At 65.0% G+C, this 27,209-nt stretch overlaps 1 protein-coding gene across 1 annotated transcript in view; it reads right to left on the bottom strand.

Moving 5' to 3' along the window:
- LOC140473568 (tumor necrosis factor receptor superfamily member 14-like) overlaps positions 1 to 20,915 on the bottom strand; it is a 45,235-nt gene extending 24,320 nt beyond the window's left edge. Inside the window, exons 1-2 of the mRNA XM_072567619.1 lie at positions 20,719 to 20,915; positions 2,849 to 2,974 (exon numbers count right to left, since the gene is read on the bottom strand). Of these exons, the coding sequence (XP_072423720.1) occupies positions 2,849 to 2,974; positions 20,719 to 20,782 (190 nt within the window). The 5' untranslated portion in view covers positions 20,783 to 20,915. The remainder of the gene's footprint in view (positions 1 to 2,848; positions 2,975 to 20,718) is intronic.
- Between the last annotated feature and the right edge of the window lie 6,294 nt (positions 20,916 to 27,209).

Here is a 27,209-nt window from a genome sequence, read left to right as displayed (position 1 = left end):
GGTGTGGGGTATATCAGTGTGTTACAGTGAGGGATGTGGGGTATGTCAGTGTGTTACAGTGAGGGGTGTGGGATATATCAGTGTGTCACAGTGAGGGGTGCGGGATATATCAGTGTGTCACAGTGAGGGGTGTGGTATATATCAGTGTGTTACAGTGAGGGGTGTGGGGATATATCAGTGTATTACAGTGAGGGGTGTGGTATATATCAGTGTGTTACAGTGACGGGTGTGGGGTATATCAGTGTGTTACAGTGAGAGGTGTGGGGTATATCAGTGTGTTACAGTGAGGGGTGTGGGGATATATCACTGTGTTACAGTGAGGGGTGTGGGGTATATCACTGTGTTACAGTGAGGGGTGTGGGGTATGTCAGTGTGTTACAGTGAGGGGTGTGGGGTATATCAGTGTGTTACAGTGAGGGGTGTGGGATATATCAGTGTGTTACAGTGAGGGGTGTGGGGTATATCAGTGTGTTACAGTGAGGGGTGTGGGGTATATCAGTGTGTTACAGTGAGGGGTGTGTGATATATCAGTGTGTTACAGTGAGGGGTGTGGGATATATCAGTGTGTTACAGTGAGGGGTGTGGGATATATCAGTGTGTTACAGTGAGGGGGGTGGTGTATATCAGTGTGTTACAGTGAGGGGTGTGGGATATATCAGTGTGTCACAGTGAGGGGTGTGGGGTATATCAGTGTGTCACAGTGAGGGGTGTGGGGTATATCAGTGTGTTACAGTGAGGGGGGTGGTGTATATCAGTGTGTTACAGTGAGGGGTGTGGGGTATATCAGTGTGTTACAGTGAGGGGTGTGGGATATATCAGTGTGTTACAGTGAGGGGTGTGGGATATATCAGTGTGTTACAGTGAGGCGTGTGGGGTATATCAGTGTGTTATAGTGAGGGGTGTGGGATATATCAGTGTGTTACAGTGAGGGGGGTGGTGTATATCAGTGTGTTACAGTGAGGGGTGTGGGATATATCAGTGTGTCACAGTGAGGGGTGTGGGGTATATCAGTGTGTCACAGTGAGGGGTGTGGGGTATATCAGTGTGTTAGAGTGAGGGGAGTGGGATATATCAGTGTGTTACAGTGAGGGGTGTCGTGTATATCAGTGTGTTACAGTGAGGGTGTGGGATATATCAGTGTGTTACAGTGAGGGGTGTGGGGTATATCAGTGTGTTACAGTGAGGGGGGTGGTGTATATCAGTGTGTTACAGTGAGGGGTGTGGGGTATATCAGTGTGTTACAGTGAGGGGTGTGGGATATATCAGTGTGTCACAGTGAGGGGTGCGGGATATATCAGTGTGTCACAGTGAGGGGTGTGGTATATATCAGTGTGTTACAGTGAGGGGTGTGGGGATATATCAGTGTATTACAGTGAGGGGTGTGGTATATATCAGTGTGTTACAGTGACGGGTGTGGGGTATATCAGTGTGTTACAGTGAGAGGTGTGGGGTATATTAGTGTGTTACAGTGAGGGGTGTGGGGATATATCACTGTGTTACAGTGAGGGGTGTGGGGTATATCACTGTGTTACAGTGAGGGGTGTGGGGTATGTCAGTGTGTTACAGTGAGGGGTGTGGGGTATATCAGTGTGTTACAGTGAGGGGTGTGGGATATATCAGTGTGTTACAGTGAGGGGTGTGGGGTATATCAGTGTGTTACAGTGAGGGGTGTGGGGTATATCAGTGTGTTACAGTGAGGGGTGTGTGATATATCAGTGTGTTACAGTGAGGGGTGTGGGATATATCAGTGTGTTACAGTGAGGGGTGTGGGATATATCAGTGTGTTACAGTGAGGGGGGTGGTGTATATCAGTGTGTTACAGTGAGGGGTGTGGGATATATCAGTGTGTCACAGTGAGGGGTGTGGGGTATATCAGTGTGTCACAGTGAGGGGTGTGGGGTATATCAGTGTGTTACAGTGAGGGGGGTGGTGTATATCAGTGTGTTACAGTGAGGGGTGTGGGGTATATCAGTGTGTTATAGTGAGGGGTGTGGGATATATCAGTGTGTTACAGTGAGGGGTGTGGGATATATCAGTGTGTTACAGTGAGGCGTGTGGGGTATATCAGTGTGTTACAGTGAGGGGTGTGGGATATATCAGTGTGTTACAGTGAGGGGGGTGGTGTATATCAGTGTGTTACAGTGAGGGGTGTGGGATATATCAGTGTGTCACAGTGAGGGGTGTGGGGTATATCAGTGTGTCACAGTGAGGGGTGTGGGGTATATCAGTGTGTTAGAGTGAGGGGAGTGGGATATATCAGTGTGTTACAGTGAGGGGTGTCGTGTATATCAGTGTGTTACAGTGAGGGTGTGGGATATATCAGTGTGTTACAGTGAGGGGTGTGGGGTATATCAGTGTGTTACAGTGAGGGGGGTGGTGTATATCAGTGTGTTACAGTGAGGGGTGTGGGGTATATCAGTGTGTTACAGTGAGGGGTGTGGGGTATATCAGTGTGTTACAGTGAGGGGGGTGGTGTATATCAGTGTGTTACAGTGAGGGGTGTGGGGTATATCAGTGTGTTAGAGTGAGGGGTGTGGGGTATATCAGTGTGTTACAGTGAGGGGTGTGGGATATATCAGTGTGTTACAGTGAGGAGTGTGGGGATATATCAGTGTGTTACAGTGAGGGGTGTGGGATATATCAGTGTGTTACAGTGAGGGGTGTGGGGTATATCAGTGTGTTACAGTGAGGGGTGTGGGGTATATCAGTGTGTTACAGTGAGTGGTGTGGGGATATATCAGTGTGTTACAGTGAGGGGTGTGGGATATATCAGTGTGTTACAGTGAGGGGTGCGGGGTATATCAGTGTGTCACAGTGAGGGGTGCGGGGTATATTCAATAACCCATACCTTTCTCACACTCTGAACATCGGAGACAGTAATTCACGTAATTGTCGTAATCCATGTACTCGTCTGGTCCACACGGTGAACATTTTGTCGTCTGTTTCTTGTTGCAGTCCAAATGTTTGTGGTACCCTTCAATATAGAGGGACGCTTTCAATTTGGGGTCAACAGATCGGTTCAAATGCTTCACTCGTCCCTCCCTCGCAGGACCCCCCCCTTGGACAGGACTGGATGCTGAGACCGAGGGGGAGAGACTGGGGAACTGGGCACGGTGCTCCGAGGGCAGAGACCGGGGAACTGGGCACGGTGCTCCGAGGGGGAGAGAGACCGGGGAACTGGGCTCTGTGCTCCGAGGGGGAGAGACCGGGGAACTGGGCACGGTGCTCCGAGGGGAGAGACTGGGGAACTGGGCACGGTGCTCCGAGGGGAGAGAGACCGGGGAACTGGGCACGGTGCTCCGAGGGGGAGAGACCGGGGAACTGGGCATGGTGCTCCGAGGGAGAGAAACCGGGGAACTGAGCACGGTGCTCCGAGGGGGAGAGAGACCGGGGAACTGAGCACGGTGCTCCAAGGGGGAGAGACTGGGGAACTGGGCACGGGGCTCCGAGGGGGAGAGACCGGGGAACTGCGCACGGTGCTCCAAGGGGGAGAGACTGGGGAACTGGGCACGGTGCTCCGAGGGGGAGAGACCGGGGAACTGCGCACGGTGCTCCAAGGGGGAGAGACCGGGGAACTGGGCACGGTGCTCCGAGGGGGAGAGACCGGGGAACTGAGCACGGTGCTCCGAGGGGGAGAGACCGGGGAACTGGGCACGGTGCTCTGAGTGACCGAGGGGGAGAGACCGGGGAACTGGGCACAGTGCTCCGAGGGGAGAGACTGGGGAACTGGGCACGGTGCTCCGAGGGGAGAGACCGGGGAACTGCGCACGGTGCTCCGAGGGGAGAGACCGGGGAACTGCGCACGGTGCTCCGAGGGGAGAGACCGGGGAACTGGGCACGGTGCTCCGAGTGACCGAGGGGGAGAGACCGGGGAACTGGGCACGGTGCTCCGAGTGACCGAGGGGAGAGACCGGGGAACTGGGCACGGTGCACCGAGGGGAGAGACCGGGGAACTGGGCACGGTGCTCCGAGGGGAGAGACCGGGGAACTGTGCACGGTGCTCCGAGTGACCGAGGGGAGAGACTGGTGAACTGGGCACGTGCTCCGAGGGGAGAGACCGGGGAACTGGGCACGGTGCTCCGAGGGAGAGACCGGGGAACTGGGCACGGTGCTCCGAGTGACCGAGGGGAGAGACCGGGGAACTGGGCACGGTGCTCCGAGTGACCGAGGGGAGAGACCGGGGAACTGGGCACGGTGCTCCGAGTGACCGAGGGGGAGAGACCGGGGAACTGCGCACGGTGCTCCGAGGGGAGAGACCGGGGAACTGGGCACGGTGCACCGAGGGGAGAGACCGGGGAACTGGGCACGGTGCTCCGAGGGGAGAGACCGGGGAACTGGGCACGGTGCTCCGAGGGGAGAGACCGGGTAACTGGGCACGGTGCTCCGAGGGGAGAGACCGGGGAACTGGGCACGGTGCTCCGAGGGGAGAGACCGGGGAACTGGGCACGGTGCTCCGAGGGGGAGAGACCAGGGAACTGGGCACGGTGCTCTGAGGGGGAGAGACCGGGGAACTGGGCACGGTGCTCCGAGTGACCGAGGGGAGAGACCGGGGTACTGCGCACCGTGCTCCGAGGGGAGAGACTGGGGAACTGTGCACGGTGCTCCGAGGGGGAGAGACCGGGGAACTGCGCACGGTGCTCCGAGTGACCGAGGGGGAGAGACTGGGGAACTGTGCACGGTGCTCCGAGGGGGAGAGACCGGGGAACTGGGCACGGTGCTCCGAGGGGAGAGACCGGGGAACTGCGCACAGTGCTCCGAGTGACCGAGGGGGAGAGACTGGGGAACTGTGCACGGTGCTCCGAGGGGGAGAGTCCGGGGAACTGCGCACGGTGCTCCGAGGGGAGAGACCAGGGAACTGGGCACGGTGCTCCGAGGGGAGAGACCGGGGAACTGCGCACGGTGCTCCGAGGGGAGAGACCGGGGAACTGGGCACGGTGCTCCGAGGGGAGAGACCGGGGAACTGCGCACGGTGCTCCGAGGGGAGAGACTGGGGAACTGGGCACGGTGCTCCGAGGGGGAGAGACCGGGGAACTGGGCACGTGCTCCGAGGGGAGAGACCGGGGAACTGGGCACGGTGCTCCGAGGGGAGAGACCGGGGAACTGGGCACGGTGCTCCGAGTGACCGAGGGGAGAGACCGGGGAACTGGGCACGGTGCTCCGAGTGACCGAGGGGAGAGACCGGGGAACTGCGCACGGTGCTCCGAGGGGAGAGACTGGGGATCTGGGCACGGTGCTCCGAGTGACCGAGGGGGAGAGACTGGGGAACTGGGCACGGTGCTCCGAGGGGAGAGACCAGGGAACTGGGCACGGTGCTCCGAGGGGGGAGAGACCGGGGAACTGGGCACGTGCTCCGAGGGGAGAGACCGGGGAACTGGGCACGGTGCTCCGAGGGGAGAGACCGGGGAACTGGGCACGGTGCTCCGAGTGACCGAGGGGAGAGACCGGGGAACTGGGCACGGTGCTCCGAGTGACCGAGGGGAGAGACCGGGGAACTGGGCACGGTGCACCGAGGGGAGAGACCGGGGAACTGGGCACGGTGCTCCGAGGGGAGAGACCGGGGAACTGGGCACGGTGCTCCGAGGGGAGAGACCGGGTAACTGGGCACGGTGCTCCGAGGGGAGAGACCGGGGAACTGGGCACGGTGCTCCGAGTGGAGAGACCGGGGAACTGGGCACGGTGCTCCGAGGGGGAGAGACCAGGGAACTGGGCACGGTGCTCCGAGGGGGAGAGACCGGGGAACTGGGCACGGTGCTCCGAGTGACCGAGGGGAGAGACCGGGGTACTGCGCACCGTGCTCCGAGGGGAGAGACCAGGGAACTGGGCACGGTGCTCCGAGGGGGAGAGACCGGGGAACTGGGCACGGTGCTCCGAGGGGGAGAGACCGGGGAACTGCGCACGGTGCTCCGAGTGACCGAGGGGGAGAGACTGGGGAACTGTGCACGGTGCTCCGAGGGGAGAGTCCGGGGAACTGCGCACGGTGCTCCGAGGGGAGAGACCAGGGAACTGGGCACGGTGCTCCGAGGGGAGAGACAGGGGAACTGTGCACGGTGCTCCGAGGGGTAGAGACCGGGGAACTGCGCACGGTGCTCCGAGGGGGAGAGACCGGGGAACTGGGCACGGTGCTCCGAGGGGGAGAGACTGGGGAACTGGGCACGGTGCTCCGAGTGACCGAGGGGGAGAGACTGGGGAACTGTGCACGGTGCTCCGAGGGGAGAGTCCGGGGAACTGCGCACGGTGCTCCGAGGGGAGAGACCAGGGAACTGGGCACGGTGCTCCGAGGGGAGAGACAGGGGAACTGCGCACGGTGCTCCGAGGGGGAGAGACCGGGGAACTGGGCACGGTGCTCCGAGGGGAGAGACCGGGGAACTGCGCACGGTGCTCCGAGGGGAGAGACTGGGGAACTGGGCACGGTGCTCCGAGTGACCGAGGGGGAGAGACTGGGGAACTGGGCACGGTGCTCCGAGGGGAGAGACCAGGGAACTGGGCACGGTGCTCCGAGGGGGAGAGACCGGGGAACTGGGCACGTGCTCCGAGGGGAGAGACCGGGGAACTGGGCACGGTGCTCCGAGGGGAGAGACCGGGGAACTGGGCACGGTGCTCCGAGTGACCGAGGGGAGAGACCGGGGTACTGCGCACCGTGCTCCGAGGGGGAGAGACCGGGGAACTGGGCACGGTGCTCCGAGGGGAGAGACCGGGGAACTGGGCACGGTGCTCCGAGGGGAGAGACCGGGGAACTGCGCACGGTGCTCCGAGTGACCGAGGGGAGAGACTGGGGAACTGTGCACGGTGCTCCGAGGGGAGAGTCCGGGGAACTGCGCACGGTGCTCCGAGTGACCGAGGGGAGAGACCGGGGTACTGCGCACCGTGCTCCGAGGGGGAGAGACCGGGGAACTGGGCACGGTGCTCCGAGGGGAGAGACCGGGGAACTGCGCACGGTGCTCCGAGGGGGAGAGACCGGGGAACTGGGCACGGTGCTCCGAGTGACCGAGGGGAGAGACCGGGGTACTGCGCACCGTGCTCCGAGGGGGAGAGACCGGGGAACTGGGCACGGTGCTCCGAGGGGAGAGACCGGGGAACTGCGCACGGTGCTCCGAGGGGGAGAGACCGGGGAACTGGGCACGGTGCTCTGAGGGGAGAGACCGGGGAACTGCGCACGGTGCTCCGAGGGGAGAGACCGGGGAACTGCGCACGGTGCTCCGAGGGGAGAGACTGGGGAACTGGGCACGGTGCTCCGAGTGACCGAGGGGGAGAGACCGGGGAACTGCGCACGGTGCTCCGAGGGGAGAGACTGGGGATCTGGGCACGGTGCTCCGAGTGACCGAGGGGGAGAGACTGGGGAACTGGGCACGGTGCTCCGAGGGGAGAGACCAGGGAACTGGGCACGGTGCTCCGAGGGGGAGAGACCGGGGAACTGAACACGGTGCTCCGAGGGGGAGAGACCGGGGAACTGGGTACGGTGCTCCGAGTCACCGAGTGGAGAGACCGGGGAAGTGGGCACGGTGCTCCAAGTGACCGAGGGGGAGAGACTGGGGAACTGGGCACGGTGCTCCGAGGGGAGAGAGAGACCGGGGAACTGGGCACGGTGCTCCGAGGCGGGAGAGACCGGGGAACTGGGCACGGTGCTCCGAGGGGAGAGAGAGACCGGGGAACTGGGCACGGTGCTCCGAGGGGGAGAGAGACCGGGGAACTGGGCACGGTGCTCCGAGGGGAGAGAGACCGGGGAACTGGGCACGGTGCTCCGAGTGGGGAGAGACCGGGGAACTGGGCACGGTGCTCCAAGGGGAGAGACCGGGGAACTGGGCACGGTGCTCCGAGGGGAGAGACCGGGGAACTGGGCACGGTGCTCCGAGGGGAGAGACCGGGGAACTGCGCACGGTGCTCCGAGGGGGAGAGACCGGGGAACTGGGCACGGTGCTCCGAGTGACCGAGGGGAGAGAGACTGGGGAACTGGGCACGGTGCTCCGAGGGGAGAGACCGGGGAACTGGGCACGGTGCTCCGAGGGGGAGAGACCAGGGAACTGCGCACGGTGCTCCAAGGGGAGAGACCAGGGAACTGCGCACGGTGCCCCGAGGGGGAGAGAGACCGGGGAACGGGGCACGGTGCTCCGCGGGGAGAGACCGGGGAACTGCGCACGGTGCTCCGAGGGGAGAGACCAGGGAACTGCGCACGGTGCTTAAGGGGAGAGACCAGGGAACTGCGCACGGTGCCCCGAGGGGGAGAGAGACCGGGGAACGGGGCACGGTGCTCCGAGGGGAGAGACCGGGGAACTGCGCACGGTGCTCCGAGGGGAGAGGCCGGGGAACTGCGCACGGTGCTCCGAGTGAACGAGGGGAGAGACCGGGGAACCGGGCACGGTGCTCCGAGGGGAGAGACCGGGGAACTGCGCACGGTGCTCCGAGGGGAGAGACCGGGGAACTGGGCACGGTGCTCCGAGTGACCGAGGGGAGATTCCGGGGAACTGGGCACGGTGCTCCGAGGGGTAGAGACCGGGGAACTGCGCACGGTGCTCCGAGGGGGAGAGACCGGGGAACTGGGCACGGTGCTCCGAGGGGGAGAGACTGGGGAACTGGGCACGGTGCTCCGAGTGACCGAGGGGGAGAGACTGGGGAACTGTGCACGGTGCTCCGAGGGGAGAGTCCGGGGAACTGCGCACGGTGCTCCGAGGGGAGAGACCAGGGAACTGGGCACGGTGCTCCGAGGGGAGAGACAGGGGAACTGCGCACGGTGCTCCGAGGGGGAGAGACCGGGGAACTGGGCACGGTGCTCCGAGGGGAGAGACCGGGGAACTGCGCACGGTGCTCCGAGGGGAGAGACTGGGGAACTGGGCACGGTGCTCCGAGTGACCGAGGGGGAGAGACTGGGGAACTGGGCACGGTGCTCCGAGGGGAGAGACCAGGGAACTGGGCACGGTGCTCCGAGGGGGAGAGACCGGGGAACTGGGCACGTGCTCCGAGGGGAGAGACCGGGGAACTGGGCACGGTGCTCCGAGGGGAGAGACCGGGGAACTGGGCACGGTGCTCCGAGTGACCGAGGGGAGAGACCGGGGTACTGCGCACCGTGCTCCGAGGGGGAGAGACCGGGGAACTGGGCACGGTGCTCCGAGGGGAGAGACCGGGGAACTGGGCACGGTGCTCCGAGGGGAGAGACCGGGGAACTGCGCACGGTGCTCCGAGTGACCGAGGGGAGAGACTGGGGAACTGTGCACGGTGCTCCGAGGGGAGAGTCCGGGGAACTGCGCACGGTGCTCCGAGGGGAGAGACCGGGGAACTGGGCACGGTGCTCCGAGGGGAGAGACCGGGGAACTGCGCACGGTGCTCCGAGGGGGAGAGACCGGGGAACTGGGCACGGTGCTCTGAGGGGAGAGACCGGGGAACTGCGCACGGTGCTCCGAGGGGAGAGACCGGGGAACTGCGCACGGTGCTCCGAGGGGAGAGACTGGGGAACTGGGCACGGTGCTCCGAGTGACCGAGGGGGAGAGACCGGGGAACTGCGCACGGTGCTCCGAGGGGAGAGACTGGGGATCTGGGCACGGTGCTCCGAGTGACCGAGGGGGAGAGACTGGGGAACTGGGCACGGTGCTCCGAGGGGAGAGACCAGGGAACTGGGCACGGTGCTCCGAGGGGGAGAGACCGGGGAACTGAACACGGTGCTCCGAGGGGGAGAGACCGGGGAACTGGGTACGGTGCTCCGAGTCACCGAGTGGAGAGACCGGGGAACTGGGCACGGTGCTCCAAGTGACCGAGGGGGAGAGACTGGGGAACTGGGCACGGTGCTCCGAGGGGAGAGAGAGACCGGGGAACTGGGCACGGTGCTCCGAGGCGGGAGAGACCGGGGAACTGGGCACGGTGCTCCGAGGGGAGAGAGAGACCGGGGAACTGGGCACGGTGCTCCGAGGGGGAGAGACCGGGGAACTGGGCACGGTGCTCCGAGGGGAGAGAGACCGGGGAACTGGGCACGGTGCTCCGAGTGGGGAGAGACCGGGGAACTGGGCACGGTGCTCCAAGGGGAGAGACCGGGGAACTGGGCACGGTGCTCCGAGGGGAGAGACCGGGGAACTGGGCACGGTGCTCCGAGGGGAGAGACCGGGGAACTGCGCACGGTGCTCCGAGGGGGAGAGACCGGGGAACTGGGCACGGTGCTCCGAGGGGAGAGAGACCGGGGAACTGGGCACGGTGCTCCGAGGGGAGAGACCGGGGAACTGGGCACGGTGCTCCGAGGGGGAGAGACCAGGGAACTGCGCACGGTGCTCCAAGGGGAGAGACCAGGGAACTGCGCACGGTGCCCCGAGGGGGAGAGAGACCGGGGAACGGGGCACGGTGCTCCGCGGGGAGAGACCGGGGAACTGCGCACGGTGCTCCGAGGGGAGAGACCAGGGAACTGCGCACGGTGCTTAAGGGGAGAGACCAGGGAACTGCGCATGGTGCCCCGAGGGGGAGAGAGACCGGGGAACGGGGCACGGTGCTCCGAGGGGAGAGACCGGGGAACTGCGCACGGTGCTCCGAGGGGAGAGGCCGGGGAACTGCGCACGGTGCTCCGAGTGAACGAGGGGAGAGACCGGGGAACCGGGCACGGTGCTCCGAGGGGAGAGACCGGGGAACTGCGCACGGTGCTCCGAGGGGAGAGACCGGGGAACTGGGCACGGTGCTCCGAGTGACCGAGGGGAGATTCCGGGGAACTGGGCACGGTGCTCTGAGGGGAGAGGCTGGGGAACTACGCACGGTGCTCCGAGGGGAGAGACCGGGGAACTGCGCACGGTGCTCCGAGTGAACGAGGGGAGAGACCGGGGAACCGGGCACGGTGCTCCGAGGGGAGAGACCGGGGAACTGCGCACAGTGCTCTGAGGGGAGAGACCGGGGAACTGCGCACGGTGCTCCGAGGGGAGAGACCGGGGAACTGCGCACGGTGCTCCGAGGGGGAGAGACCAGGGAACTGGGCACAGTGCTCCGAGGGGAGAGACCGGGGAACTGGGCACGGTGCTCCGAGGGGAGAGACCGGGGAACTGGGCACGGTGCTCCGAGGGGAGAGACCGGGGAACTGGGTACGGTGCTCCGAGGGGAGAGACCGGGGAAATGCGCACGGTGCTCCGAGGGGGAGAGACCGGGGAACTGTGCACGGTGCTCCGAGTGGAGAGACCGGGGAACTGGGCACGGTGCTCCGAGGGGAGAGACCGGGGAACTGGGCACGGTGCTCCGAGGGGGAGAGACCGGGGAATTGGGCACGGTGCTCCGAGGGGAGAGACCGGGGAACTGGGCACGGTGCTCCGAGGGGAGAGACCGGGGAACTGGGCACGGTGCTCCGAGTGACCGAGGGGGAGAGACCGGGGAACTGGGCACGGTGCTCCGAGTGAACGAGGGGGAGAGACCGGGCAACTGGGCACGGTGCTCCGAGGGGGGAGAGACCGGGGAACTGGGCACGGTGCTCCGAGGGGAGAGACCGGGGAACTGGGCACGGTGCTCCGAGGGGGAGAGACCGGGGAACTGGGCACGGCGCTCCGAGGGGGAGAGACCGGGGAACTGGGCACGACGCTCCGAGTAACCGAGGGGGAGAGACCGGGAAACTGCGCACGGTGCTCCGAGTGACCGAGGGGGAGAGACCGGGGAACTGGGCACGGTGCTCCGAGTGACCGAGGGGAGAGACCGGGGAACTGCGCACGGTGCTCCGAGGGGAGAGAGACTGGGGAACTGGGCACGGTGCTCCGAGGGGGAGAGAGACCGGGGTACTGGGCACGGTGCTCCGAGGGGAGAGACCGGGGAACTGGGCACGGTGCTCCGAGGGGGAAGAGACCGGGGAACTGCGCACGGTGCTCCGAGTGACCGAGGGGGAGAGACCGGGGAACTGCGCACGGTGCTCCGAGTGACCGAGGGGGAGAGACCGGGGAACTGGGCACGGTGCTCCGAGGGAAGAGACTGGGGAACTGGGCACGGTGCTCCGAGGGGGAAGAGACCGGGGAACTGCGCACGGTGCTCCGAGGGGAGAGACTGGGGAACTGGGCACGGTGCTCCGAGGGGGAGAGACTGGGGAACTGGGCACGGTGCTCCGAGGGGAGAGAGACCGGGGAACTGGGCACGGTGCTCCGAGGGGGAGAGACTGGGGAACTGGGCACGGTGCTCCGAGGGGAGAGACCGGGGAACTGCGCACGGTGCTCCGAGGGGAGAGACCGGGGAACTGGGCACGGTGCTCCGAGTGACCGAGGGGGAGAGACCGGGGAACTGCGCACAGTGCTCCGAGGGGAGAGAGTCCGGGGAACTGCGCACGGTGCTCCGAGGGGAGAGACCGGGGAACTGGGGACGGTGCTCCGAGTGACCGAGGGGGAGAGACCGGGGAACTGCGCACGGTGCTCCAAGGGGGAGAGACCGGGGAACTGGGCACGGTGCTCCGAGGGGAGAGAGACCGGGGAACTGGGCACGGTGCTCCGAGGGGGGAGACTGGGGAACTGCGCACGGTGCTCCGAGGGGGAGAGACCGGGGAACTGCGCACGGTGCTCCGAGGGGAGAGACCAGGGAACTGGGCACGGTGCTCTGAGTGACCGAGGGGAGAGACCGGGGAACTGCGCACGGTGCTCCGAGGGGGAGAGACCGGGGAACTGGGCACGGTGCTCCGAGTGACCGAGGGGAGAGACCGGGGAACTGGGCACGGTGCTCCGAGGAGAGAGACCGGGGAACTGGGCACGGTGCTCCGAGGGGAGAGACCAGGGAACTGGGCACGGTGCTCCGAGGGGGAGAGACCGGGGAACTGGGCACGGTGCTCCGAGGGGAGAGAGACCGGGGAACTGGGCACGGTGCTCCGAGGGGAGAGACCGGGGAACTGGGCACAGTGCTCCGAGGGGAGAGACCGGGGAACTGGGCACGGTGCTCCGAGTGACCGAGGGGGAGAGACCGGGGAACTGGGCACGGTGCTCCGAGGGGAGAGACCGGGGAACTGGGCACGGTGCTCCGAGTGACCGAGGGGGAGAGACCGGGGAACTGCGCACGGTGCTCCGAGGGGAGAGACCGGGGAACTGGGCACGGTGCTCCGAGTGACCGAGAGGAGAGACCGTGGAACTGGGCACAGTGCTCCGAGTGACCGAGGGGAGAGACCGGGGAACTGGGCACGGTGCTCCGAGGGGGAGAGACCGGGGAACTGGGCACGGTGCTCCGAGTGACCGAGGGGGAGAGACCGGGGAACTGGGCACGGTGCTCCGAGTGACCGAGGGGAGAGACCGGGGAACTGCGCACGGTGCTCCGAGGGGAGAGAGACTGGGGAACTGGGCACGGTGCTCCGAGTGACCGAGGGGAGAGACCGGGGAACTGGGCACGGTGCTCCGAGGGGAGAGACCGGGGAACTGGGCACGGTGCTCCGAGTGACCGAGGGGGAGAGACCGGGGAACTGGGCACGGTGCTCCGAGTGACCGAGGGGGAGAGACAGGGGAACTGGGCACGGTGCTCCGAGGGGGAGAGACCAGGGAACTGCGCACGGTGCTCCGAGTGAACGAGGGGAGAGACCGGGGAAATGGGCACGGTGCTCCGAGTGACCGAGGGGGAGAGACCGGGGAACTGCGCACGGTGCTCCGAGGGGGAGAGACCGGGGAACTGGGCACGGTGCTCCGAGGGGAGAGACCGGGGAACTGGGCACGGTGCTCCGAGTGACCGAGGGGAGAGAACGGGGAACTGGGCACGGTGCTCCGAGGGGGAGAGACCGGGGAACTGGGCACGGTGCTCCGAGTGACTGAGGGGAGAGACCAGGGAACTGGGCACGGTGCTCCGAGGAGAGAGACCGGGGAACTGGGCACGGTGCTCCGAGGGGAGAGACCAGGGAACTGGGCACAGTGCTCCGAGGGGAGAGACCGGGGAACTGGGCATGGTGCTCCGAGTGACCGAGGGGGAGAGACCGGGGAACTGGGCACGGTGCTCCGCGTGACCGAGGGGGAGAGACCGGGGAACTGCGCACGGTGCTCCGAGGGGAGAGACCGGGGAACTGGGCACGGTGCTCCGAGTGACCGAGGGGAGAGACCGGGGAACTGGGCACGGTGCTCCGAGGGGAGAGGACCGGGGAACTGGGCACGGTGCTCCGAGTGACCGAGGGGAGAGACCGGGGAACTGGGCATGGTGCTCCGAGGGGAGAGACCGGGGAACTGGGCACGGTGCTCCGAGTGACCGAGGGGGAGAGACCAGGGAACTGGGCACGGTGCTCCGAGGGAAGAGACTGGGGAACTGGGCACGGTGCTCCGAGGGGGAAGAGACCGGGGAACTGCGCACGGTGCTCCGAGGGGAGAGACTGGGGAACTGGGCACGGTGCTCCGAGGGGGAGAGACTGGGGAACTGGGCACGGTGCTCCGAGTGACCGAGGGGGTGAGACCGGGGAACTGCGCACGGTGCTCCGAGGGGAGAGAGACCGGGGAACTGGGCACGGTGCTCCGAGGGGGAGAGACTGGGGAACTGGGCACGGTGCTCCGAGGGGAGAGACCGGGGAACTGCGCACGGTGCTCCGAGGGGAGAGACCGGGGAACTGGGCACGGTGCTCCGAGTGACCGAGGGGGAGAGACCGGGGAACTGCGCACAGTGCTCCGAGGGGAGAGAGTCCGGGGAACTGCGCACGGTGCTCCGAGGGGAGAGACCGGGGAACTGGGGACGGTGCTCCGAGTGACCGAGGGGGAGAGACCGGGGAACTGCGCACGGTGCTCCAAGGGGGAGAGACCGGGGAACTGGGCACGGTGCTCCGAGGGGAGAGAGACCGGGGAACTGGGCACGGTGCTCCGAGGGGGGAGACTGGGGAACTGCGCACGGTGCTCCGAGGGGGAGAGACCGGGGAACTGCGCACGGTGCTCCGAGGGGAGAGACCAGGGAACTGGGCACGGTGCTCTGAGTGACCGAGGGGAGAGACCGGGGAACTGCGCACGGTGCTCCGAGGGGGAGAGACCGGGGAACTGGGCACGGTGCTCCGAGTGACCGAGGGGAGAGACCGGGGAACTGGGCACGGTGCTCCGAGGAGAGAGACCGGGGAACTGGGCACGGTGCTCCGAGGGGAGAGACCAGGGAACTGGGCACGGTGCTCCGAGGGGGAGAGACCGGGGAACTGGGCACGGTGCTCCGAGGGGAGAGAGACCGGGGAACTGGGCACGGTGCTCCGAGGGGAGAGACCGGGGAACTGGGCACAGTGCTCCGAGGGGAGAGACCGGGGAACTGGGCACGGTGCTCCGAGTGACCGAGGGGGAGAGACCGGGGAACTGGGCACGGTGCTCCGAGGGGAGAGACCGGGGAACTGGGCACGGTGCTCCGAGTGACCGAGGGGGAGAGACCGGGGAACTGCGCACGGTGCTCCGAGGGGAGAGACCGGGGAACTGGGCACGGTGCTCCGAGTGACCGAGAGGAGAGACCGTGGAACTGGGCACAGTGCTCCGAGTGACCGAGGGGAGAGACCGGGGAACTGGGCACGGTGCTCCGAGGGGGAGAGACCGGGGAACTGGGCACGGTGCTCCGAGTGACCGAGGGGGAGAGACCGGGGAACTGGGCACGGTGCTCCGAGTGACCGAGGGGAGAGACCGGGGAACTGCGCACGGTGCTCCGAGGGGAGAGAGACTGGGGAACTGGGCACGGTGCTCCGAGTGACCGAGGGGAGAGACCGGGGAACTGGGCACGGTGCTCCGAGGGGAGAGACCGGGGAACTGGGCACGGTGCTCCGAGTGACCGAGGGGGAGAGACCGGGGAACTGGGCACGGTGCTCCGAGTGACCGAGGGGGAGAGACAGGGGAACTGGGCACGGTGCTCCGAGGGGGAGAGACCAGGGAACTGCGCACGGTGCTCCGAGTGAACGAGGGGAGAGACCGGGGAAATGGGCACGGTGCTCCGAGTGACCGAGGGGGAGAGACCGGGGAACTGCGCACGGTGCTCCGAGGGGGAGAGACGGGGAACTGGGCACGGTGCTCGAGGGGAGAGACCGGGGAACTGGGCACGGTGCTCCGAGTGACCGAGGGGAGAGAACGGGGAACTGGGCACGGTGCTCGAGGGGGAGAGACCGGGGAACTGGGCACGGTGCTCCGAGTGACTGAGGGGAGAGACCGGGGGAACTGGGCACGGTGCTCCGAGGAGAGAGACCGGGGGAACTGGGCACGGTGCTCCGAGGGGAGAGACCAGGGAACTGGGCACAGTGCTCCGAGGGGAGAGACCGGGGAACTGGGCATGGTGCTCCGAGTGACCGAGGGGGAGAGACCGGGGAACTGGGCACGGTGCTCCGCGTGACCGAGGGGGAGAGACCGGGGAACTGCGCACGGTGCTCCGAGGGGAGAGACCGGGGAACTGGGCACGGTGCTCCGAGTGACCGAGGGGAGAGACCGGGGAACTGGGCACGGTGCTCCGAGGGGAGAGACCGGGGAACTGGGCACGGTGCTCCGAGTGACCGAGGGGAGAGACCGGGGAACTGGGCATGGTGCTCCGAGGGGAGAGACCGGGAACTGGGCACGGTGCTCCGAGTGACCGAGGGGGAGAGACCAGGGAACTGGGCACGGTGCTCCGAGTGACCGAGGGGGAGAGACCAGGGAACTGGGCACGGTGCTCCGAGTGACCGAGGGGAGAGACCGGGGAACTGGGCATGGTGCTCCGAGGGGGAGAGACCAGGGAACTGCGCACGGTGCTCCGAGTGAACGAGGGGAGAGACCGGGGAACTGGGCACGGTGCTCCGAGGGGAGAGACCGGGGAACTGCGCACGGTGCTCCGAGGGAAGAGAACAGGGAACTGGGCACGGTGCTCCGAGGGGAGAGACTGGGGAACTGCGCACGTTGCTCCGAGGGAAGAGACCAGGGAACTGGGCACCGTGCTCCGAGTGACCGAGGGGGAGAGACCGGGGAACTGCGCACGGTGCTCCGAGGGAAGAGACCGGGGAACTGCGCACGGTGCTCCGAGGGGAGAGACCGGGGAACTGGGCACAGTGCTCCGAGGGGGAGAGACCGGGGAACTGGGCACGGTGCTCCGAGGGGGGAGAGAGAGACCGGGGAACTGGGCACGGTGCTCCGAGTGCCCGGGGAACTGGGCACGGTGCTCCGAGGGGGGAGAGAGACCGGGGAACTGGGCACGGTGCTCCGAGTGACCGGGGAACTGGGCACGGTGCTCCGAGGGGGGAGAGAGACCGGGGAACTGGGCACGGTGCTCCGAGGGGGGAGAGAGAGACCGGGGGAACTGGGCACGGTGCTCCGAGGGGGGAGAGAGAGACCGGGGAACTGGGCACGGTGCTCAGTCTGTCGTGTTATTGCTTTCGGAAGTAGTGACAAACGGGAGGTGTGTTGTGCTGTTTCGGAATGTTTTCTCTCTGTATCCGAGCTGGCGGTTTCCTGTCTAGCCCACGGCTTCGTTCCGAAAGACAGCCCTTCAGTCTTTCCACTGTCTCTCTGGGTTTTTTTTTTCCCCCACAGACAGATACAGCAAGATTTTCCGAGCTCCGGACCTCTCGGTCTCCCTGAGTCGAAACCAGGTCAACCATACCCCGGGGCGTGGAGGCCGGGTTTCTGAGTGACACCTCCCCGGAGTTTACCCGACCCACAGCCCCAGAGCTGAGCGTCGAACATCGAGCTGGAGGGGGAGGGGGGTGGGGAGGGAGTCAGGGCTGTTCAGGATTAGGGACAGAGAGAGAGAGACGTGAGGGGGGGGCATCGACAGGGCCCGCTCCCTCAGCACCGACCCTCCCTCAGCACCCACTCCCTCAGCACCGAGCCTCCCTCAGCGCCCGCTCCCTCAGCACTGACCCTCCCTCAGCACCGAGCCTCCCTCAGCGCCCGCTCCCTCAGCACTGACCCTCCCTCAGCACTGACCCTCCCTCAGCCCCCGACCCTCCCTCAGCCCCGACCCTCCCTCAGCACTGACCCTCCCTCAGCACCGACCCTCCCTCAGCCCCGACCCTCCCTCAGCCCCGACCCTCCCTCAGCACTGACCCTCCCTCAGCCCCGACCCTCCCTCAGCACCGAGCCTCCCTCAGCCCCGACCCTCCCTCAGCACCGAGCCTCCCTCAGCACCGAGCCTCCCTCAGCCCCGACCCTCCCTCAGCACCGACCCTCCCTCAGCACTGACCCTCCCTCAGCACCGACCCTCCCTCAGCCCCGACCCTCCCTCAGCCCCGATCCTCCCCCAGCACTGACCCTCCCTCAGCACCGACCCTCCCTCAGCACCGACCCTCCCTCAGCACTGACCCTCCCTCAGCACCGACCCTCCCTCAGCGCCGACCCTCCATCAGCGCCGACCCTCCCTCAGCCCCGACCCTCCCTCAGCCCCGACCCTCCCTCAGCACTGACCCTCCCTCAGCACTGACCCTCCCTCAGCGCTCGCTCCCTCAGCACCGACCCTCCCTCAGCACTGACCCTCCCTCAGCACTGACCCTCCCTCAGCGCTCGCTCCCTCAGCACCGACCCTCCCTCAGCCCCGACCCTCCCTCAGCCCCGACCCTCCCTCAGCACCGACCCTCCCTCAGCACTGACCCTCCCTCAGCACCGAGCCTCCCTCAGCGCCCGCTCCCTCAGCCCCGACCCTCCCCCAGCACCGACCCTCCCTCAGCCCCGACCCTCCCTCAGCCCCGATCCTCCCCCAGCCCCGACCCTCCCTCAGCCCCGATCCTCCCCCAGCACTGACCCTCCCTCAGCACTGACCCTCCCTCAGCACTGACCCACCCACAGCACCGACCCTCCCTCAGCCCCGACCCTCCCTCAGCCCCGACCCTCCCTCAGCCCCGATCCTCCCCCAGCACTGACCCTCCCTCAGCACTGACCCACCCACAGCACCGACCCTCCCTCAGCCCGGACCCTCCCCCAGCACCGACCCTCCCTCAGCCCCGACCCTCCCTCAGCCCCGATCCTCCCCCAGCACTGACCCTCCCTCAGCACTGACCCTCCCTCAGCACTGACCCACCCACAGCAACAACCCTCCCTCAGCCCCGACCCTCCCTCAGCCCCGACCCTCCCTCAGCCCCGATCCTCCCCCAGCACTGACCCTCCCTCAGCACTGACCCTCCCTCAGCCCCGACCCTCCCTCAGCCCCGACCCTCCCTCGGCACTGACCCTCCCTCAGCCCCGACCCTCCCTCAGCACCGACCCTCCCTCAGCACTGACCCTCCCTCAGCACCCGCTCCCTCAGCACTGACCCTCCCTCAGCACTGACCCTCCCTCAGCACCGACCCTCCCTCAGCCCTGAGCCTCCCTCAGCCCCGACCCTCCCTCAGCACTGACCCTCCCTCAGCACTGACCCTCCCTCAGCACCCGCTCCCTCAGCACTGACGCTCCCTCAGCACTGACTCTCCCTCAGGGACTGCTGAAACTTCATGTCATACAATCTCGAGGAACCCACAAACCCTTCCCCGTTCCCTCCCGCTCTACACCGTCCCCCATGGACCCCAAACCCCTTCCCCGTTCCCTCCCACTCTACACCATCCCCAATGGACCCCAAACCCCTTCCCCGTTCCCTCCCGCTCTACACCGTCCCCCAATGGACCCCAAACCCCTTCCCCGTTCCCTCCCGCTCTACACCGTCCCCAATGGACCCCAAACCCCTTCCCCGTTCCCTCCCACTCTACACCGTCCCCAATGGACCCCAAACCCCTTCCCCGTTCCCTCCCTCTCTACACCGTCCCCCCCAATGGACCCCAAACCCCTTCCCCGTTCCCTCCCACTCTACACCGTCCCCAATGAACCCCAAACCCCTTCCCCGTTCCCTCCCACTCTACACCGTCCCCAATGGACCCCAAACCCCTTCCCCGTTCCCTCCCGCTCTACATCGTCCCCCAATGGACCCCAAACCCCTTCCCCGTTCCCTCCCTCTCTACACCGTCCCCCAATGGACCCCAAACCCCTTCCCCGTTCCCTCCCACTCTACACCGTCCCCAATGGACCCCAAACCCCTTCCCCATTCCCTCCCGCTCTACACCGTCCCCAATGGACCCCAAACCCCTTCCCCGTTCCCTCCCGCTCTACACCGTCCCCAATGGACCCCAAACCCCTTCCCCATTCCCTCCCACTCTACACCGTCCCCCCCAATGGACCCCAAACCCCTTCCCCGTTCCCTCCTGCTCTACACCGTCCCCAATGGACCCCAAACCCCTTCCCCGTTCCCTCCCTCTCTACACCGTCCCCCAATGGACCCCAAACCCCTTCCCTGTTCCCTCCTGCTCTACACCGTCCCCCAATGGACCCCAAACCCCTTCCCTGTTCCCTCCTGCTCTACACTGTCCCCAATGGACCCCAAACCCCTTCCCCGTTCCCTCCCACTCTACACCGTCCCCAATGGACCCCAAACCCCTTCCCCATTCCCTCCCGCTCTACACCGTCCCCCCAATGGACCCCAAACCCCTTCCCCATTCCCTCCCTCTCTACACCGTCGCCCCAATGGACCCCAAACCCCTTCCCCGTTCCCTCCCGCTCTACACTGTCCCCAATGGACCCCAAACCCCTTCCCCGTTCCCTCCTGCTCTACACCGTCCCCCAATGGACCCCAAACCCCTTCCCCATTCCCACCCTCTCTACACCATTACCCCCCCCAATCCCAGCCCCACCTCCCCCTCTCCAGGGAACCTATGGTGAGCTCCTCTGACCCAGTTGGCTGATCGACTTGGGGAGGGGGGGGGTGGAGAGTGAGTGTGGACAGGGGGAGGGGGGGTTGGTGGGCTGTTAAAGTATTGGGAGTAACCCCCTCCCATGAATATTTGTCGAGTCTTCTCCACCCCCACCCTCCCCTCCCAACCCCCTTTACGTCCACCTCCCCAAACCTCACCTGGCTGGCACTTGGGGCAACAGAGCCCATTGTGTTTGTACTGGCCGGCCGGGCAGGTCGACATGGTAGAGCGGAACGGTCTCTGGTTTCCGACTCTCTCTCTCTCTCTCTCTCTCTCGGTGTCTCGCGCGGTGTGTGCAGGCACTAGGTCAGGAGCGACAACTGTTCGAGCGAAAGAGGGAGAGAGTTCACGCCCTCACTCGCTCACACACGTCAGAGTTCTGTGGTCGGGGTAGAGGAAGTCAGTCAGTGGTGAAGTCTTCCTGTGCTGAGCGGCCTCACTCACTGCGCTCGGATTGAGATCTGCGAGGAGGGACGGGGTGGGGGTGAGGGGGAGAGTGTGGAAACCGTTTCAGGGCTTGTGAGATTTGCGAGGGGCAGGACTCATCCCCGCGCTACCCCCAAACCCCTTCCCCGTTCCCTCCTGCTCTACACCGTCCCCAATGGACCCCAAACCCCTTCCCCGTTCCCTCCCGCTCTACACCGTCCCCCCAATGGACCCCAAACCCCTGCCCCGTTCCCTCCTGCTCTACACCGTCCCCAATGGACCCCAAACCCCTTCCCCGTTCCCTCCCGCTCTACACCGTCCCCCCAATGGACCCCAAACCCCTTCCCCGTTCCCTCTCGCTCTACACCGTCCCCCAATAGACCCCAAACCCCTTCCCCGTTCCCTCCCGCTCTACACCGTCCCCCCAATGGACCCCAAACCCCTTCCCCGTTCCCTCTCGCTCTACACCGTCCCCCAATAGACCCCAAACCCCTTCCCCGTTCCCTCCTGCTCTACACCGTCCCCCAATGGACCCCAAACCCCTTCCCCGTTCCCTCCCGCTCTACACCGTCCCCCCAATGGACCCCAAACCCCTTCCCCATCCCCTCCTGCTCTACACCGTCCCCCCAATGGGCCCCAAACCCCTTCCCCGTTCCCTCCTGCTCTACACCGTCCCCCAATGTACCCCAAACCCCTTCCTGTTCCCTCCCACTCTACACCGTCCCCCCAATGGACCCCAAACCCCTTCCCCGTTCCCTCCTGCTCTACACCGTCCCCCCAATGGACCCCAAACCCCTTCCCCGTTCCCTCCTGCTCTACACCGTCCCCCAATGTACCCCAAACCCCTTCCTGTTCCCTCCCACTCTACACCGTCCCCCAATGGACCCCAAACCCCTTCCCCGTTCCCTCCCGCTCTACACCGTCCCCCATGGACCCCAAACCCCTTCCCCGTTCCCTCCCGCTCTACACCGTCCCCCAATGTACCCCAAACCCCTTCCCGTTCCCTCCCACTCTACACCGTCCCCCAATGGACCCCAAACCCCTTCCCCGTTCCCTCCCACTCTACACCATCCCCCCATGGACCCCAAACCCCTTCCCCGTTCCCTCCCGCTCTACACCGTCCCCCAATGGACCCCAAACCCCTTCCCCGTTCCCTCCCGCTCTACACCGTCCCCCAATGGACCCAAAACCCCTTCCCCGTTCCCTCCCGCTCTACACTGTCCCCAATGGACCCCAAACCCCTTCCCCGTTCCCTCCCGCTCTACACCGTCCCCCAATGGACCCCAAACCCCTTCCCCGTTCCCTCCCACTCTCCACCGTCCCCCCATGGACCCCAAACCCCTTCCCCGTTCCCTCCCGCTCTACACCGTCCCCCAATGGACCCAAACCCCTTCCCCGTTCCCTCCCGCTCTACACTGTCCCCAATGGACCCCAAACCCCTTCCCCATTCCCTTCCACTCTACACCGTCCCCCAATGGACCCCAAACCCCTTCCCTGTTCCCTCCCACTCTACACTGTCCCCAATGGACCCCAAACCCCTTCCCCATTCCCTCCCACTCCACACCGTCCCCCATGGACCCCAAACCCCTTCCCCATTCCCTTCCACTCTACACCGTCCCCCAATGGACCCCAAACCACTTCCCCGTTCCCTCCTGCTCTACACTATCCCCAATGGACCCCAAACCCCTTCCCCGTTCCCTCCCGCTCTACACCGTCCCCCCAATGGACGCCAAACCCCTTCCCCATTCCCTCCCTCTCTACACCGTCCCCCCAATTGACCCCAAACCCCTTCCCCATTCCCTTCCACTCTACACCATCCCCAATGGACCCCAAACCCCTTCCCCATTCCCTCCCACTCTACACCGTCCCCAGTGGACCCCAAATCCCTTCCCCGTTCCCTCCTGCTCTACACCATCCCCAATGGACCCCAAACCCCTTCCCCATTCCCTCCCGCTCTACACCGTCCCCAATGGACCCCAAACCCCTTCCCCATTCCCTTCCACTCTACACCATCCCCAATGGACCCCAAACCCCTTCCCCATTCCCTCCCACTCTACACCATCCCCAATGGACCCCAAACCCCTTCCCCGTCCCCTCCCGCTCAACACCATCCCCAATGGACCCCAAACCCATTCCCCGTCCCCTCCTGCTCTACACCATCCCCTAATGGACCCCAAACCCCTTCCCCGTTCCCTCCTGCTCTACACCGTCCCCCAATGGACCCCAAACCCCTTCCCCGTTCCCTCCCACTCTACACCGTCGCCCATGGACCCCAAACCGCTTCCTCGTTCCCTCCCACTCTACACCGTCCCTCAATGGACCCCAAACCCCTTCCCCGTTCTCTCCCACTCTACACCGTCCCTCAATGGACCCCAAACCCCTTCCCCGTTCTCTCCTGCTCTACACTGTCCCCCATGGACCCCAAACCCCTTCACCGTTCCCTCCTGCTCTACACTGTCCCCAATGGACTCCAAACCACTTCCCCGTTCCCTCCCGCTCTACACCGTCCCCAATGGACCCCAAACCCCTTCCCCATTCCCTTCCACTCTACACCGTCCCCAATGGGCCCCAAACCCCTTCCCCGTTCCCTCCCGCTCTACACCGTCCCCAGTGGGCCCAAAACCCCTTCCCCGTTCCCTTCCGTTCTACACCGTCCCCAATGGACCCCAAACCCCTTCCCCATTCCCTTACACTCTACACCATCCCCAATGGACCCCAAACCCCTTCCCCATTCGCTCCCACTCTACACCGTCCCCAGTGGACCCCAAACCCCTTCCGCGTTCCCTCCTGCTCCACACTGTCCCCAATGGATCCCAAACCCCTTCCCCATTCTCTCACACTCTACACCGTCCCCAATGGACCCCAAATCCCTTCCCCGTTCCCTCCTGCTCTACACCGTCCCCAATGGACCCCAAACCCCTTCCCCGTTCCCTCCCACTCTACACCGTCCCCCAATGGACCCCAAACCCCTTCCCCTTTCCCTCCCGCTCTACGCCGTCCCCCAATGGACCCCAAACCCCTTCCCCGTTCCCTCCCGTTCTACACCGTCCCCCAATGGACCCCAAACCCCTTCCCCTTTCCCTCCCGCTCTACGCCGTCCCCCAATGGACCCCAAACCCCTTCCCCGTTCCCTCCCGTTCTACACCGTCCCCAATGGACCCCAAACCCCTTCCCTGTTCCCTCCCACTCTACATTGCCCCCATGGATCCCAAACCCCTTCCCCATTCCTTCACACTCTACACCGTCCCCAATGGGCCCCAAACCCCTTCCCCGTTCCCTCACACTCTACACCATCCCCAATGGGCCCCAAACCCCTTCCCCATTTCCTCCTGCTCTACACTGTCCCCAATGGACCCCAAACCCCTTGCCCGTTCTCTCCTGCTCTACACCGTCCCCAATGGACCCCAAACCCCTTCCCCGTTTCCTCCCGCTCTACACAGTCCCCAAAGGAACCCAAACCCCTTCCCCATTCCCTCTCGCTCTACACAGTCCCCAAAGGAACCCAAACCCTTCCCGTTCCCTCACACTCTACACCGTCCCCCAATGGACCCCAAACCCCTTCCCCGTTCCCTCCCGTTCTACACCGTCCCCAATGGACCCCAAACCCCTTCCCCGTTCCCTCCCGCTCTACACCATCCCCCAATGGACCCCAAACCCCTTCCTCATTCCCTCCCACTCTACACCGTCCCCAATGGACCCCAAACCCCTTCCCCGTTCCCTCCCGCTCTACACCGTCCCCAATGGACCCCAAACCCCTTCCCCGTTCCCTCCCACTCTACACCGTCCCCAATGGACCCCAAACCCCTTCCCCGTTCCCTCCCGCTCTACATCATCCCCCAATGGACCCCAAACCCCTTCCCCGTTCCCTCCCACTCTACACCGTCCCCAATGGACCCCTTCCCCGTTCCCTCCCGCTCTACATCATCCCCCAATGGACCCCAAACCCCTTCCTCATTCCCTCCCACTCTACACCGTCCCCCAATGGACCCCAAACCCCTTCCCCGTTCCCTCCCGCTCTACACCGTCCCCAATGGACCCCAAACCCCTTTCCCATTCCCTTCCACTCTACACCATCCCCAATGGACCACAAACCCCTTCCTCATTCCCTCCCGCTCTACACCGTCCCCAATGGACCCCAAACCTCTTCCCTGTTCCCTCCCACTCTACATTGTCCCCATGGATCTCAAACCCCTTCCCCATTCCCTCACACTCTACACTGTCCCCAATGGGCCCCAAACCCCTTCCCCGTTCCCTCACACTCTACACCATCCCCAATGGGCCCCAAACCCCTTCCCCATTTCCTCCTGCTCTACACTGTCCCCAATGGACCCCAAACCCCTTCCCCGTTCCCTCCCGTTCTACACCGTCCCCCAATGGACCCCAAACCCCTTCCCCTTTCCCTCCCGCTCTACGCCGTCCCCCAATGGACCCCAAACCCCTTCCCCGTTCCCTCCCGTTCTACACCGTCCCCAATGGACCCCAAACCCCTTCCCTGTTCCCTCCCACTCTACATTGTCCCCATGGATCCCAAACCCCTTCCCCATTCCTTCACACTCTACACCGTCCCCAATGGGCCCCAAACCCCTTCCCCGTTCCCTCACACTCTACACCATCCCCAATGGGCCCCAAACCCCTTCCCCATTTCCTCCTGCTCTACACTGTCCCCAATGGACCCCAAACCCCTTGCCCGTTCTCTCCTGCTCTACACCGTCCCCAATGGACCCCAAACCCCTTCCCCGTTCCCTCCCGCTCTACACAGTCCCCAAAGGAACCCAAACCCCTTCCCCGTTCCCTCTCGCTCTACACAGTCCCCAAAGGAACCCAAACCCCTTCCCCGTTCCCTCTCGCTCTACACCATCCCCAATGGACCCCAAACCCTTCCCGTTCCCTCACACTCTACACCGTCCCCCAATGGACCCCAAACCCCTTCCCCGTTCCCTCCCGTTCTACACCGTCCCCAATGGACCCCAAACCCCTTCCCCGTTCCCTCCCGCTCTACACCATCCCCCAATGGACCCCAAACCCCTTCCTCATTCCCTCCCACTCTACACCGTCCCCAATGGACCCCAAACCCCTTCCCCGTTCCCTCCCGCTCTACACCGTCCCCAATGGACCCCAAACCCCTTCCCCGTTCCCTCCCACTCTACACCGTCCCCAATGGACCCCAAACCCCTTCCCCGTTCCCTCCCGCTCTACATCATCCCCCAATGGACCCCAAACCCCTTCCCCGTTCCCTCCCACTCTACACCGTCCCCAATGGACCCCAAACCCCTTCCCCGTTCCCTCCCGCTCTACATCATCCCCCAATGGACCCCAAACCCCTTCCTCATTCCCTCCCACTCTACACCGTCCCCCAATGGACCCCAAACCCCTTCCCCGTTCCCTCCCGCTCTACACCGTCCCCAATGGACCCCAAACCCCTTCCCCATTCCCTTCCACTCTACACCATCCCCAATGGACCACAAACCCCTTCCTCATTCCCTCCCGCTCTACACCGTCCCCAATGGACCCCAAACCTCTTCCCTGTTCCCTCCCACTCTACATTGTCCCCATGGATCTCAAACCCCTTCCCCATTCCCTCACATTCTACACTGTCCCCAATGGGCCCCAAACCCCTTCCCCGTTCCCTCACACTCTACACCATCCCCAATGGGCCCCAAACCCCTTCCCCATTTCCTCCTGCTCTACACTGTCCCCAATGGACCCAAAACCCCTTGCCCGTTCTCTCCTGCTCTACACCGTCCCCAATGGACCCCAAACCCCTTCCCCGTTCCCTCCCGCTCTACACAGTCCCCAAAGGAACCCAAACCCCTTCCCCGTTCCCTCTCGCTCTACACAGTCCCCAAAGGAACCCAAACCCCTTCCCCGTTCCCTCTCGCTCTACACCATCCCCAATGGACCCCAAACCCTTCCCGTTCCCTCACACTCTACACCGTCCCCCAATGGACCTCAAACCCCTTCCCCGTTCCCTCCCGCTCTACACCGTCCCCCAATGGACCCCAAACCCCTTCCCCGTCCCCTCCCTCTCTACAACGTCCCCCAATGGACCCCAAACCCCTTCCCCATTCCCTTCCACTCTACACCATCCCCAATGGACCCCAAACCACTTCCTCATTCCCTCCCGCTCTACACCGTCCCCAATGGACCCCAAACCCCTTCCCCGTTCCCTCCCGCTCTACACCGTCCCCAATGGACCCCAAACCCCTTCCCCGTTCCCTCCCGC

Source organism: Chiloscyllium punctatum, unplaced genomic scaffold (genome assembly GCF_047496795.1).
Source record: "Chiloscyllium punctatum isolate Juve2018m unplaced genomic scaffold, sChiPun1.3 scaffold_642, whole genome shotgun sequence".
In the NCBI taxonomy this organism is placed as follows: Eukaryota; Metazoa; Chordata; class Chondrichthyes; order Orectolobiformes; family Hemiscylliidae; genus Chiloscyllium; species Chiloscyllium punctatum.
The sequence above is the reverse complement of the archived record's forward strand: the minus strand, read 5'-3'. Positions and strand labels throughout refer to the sequence as shown.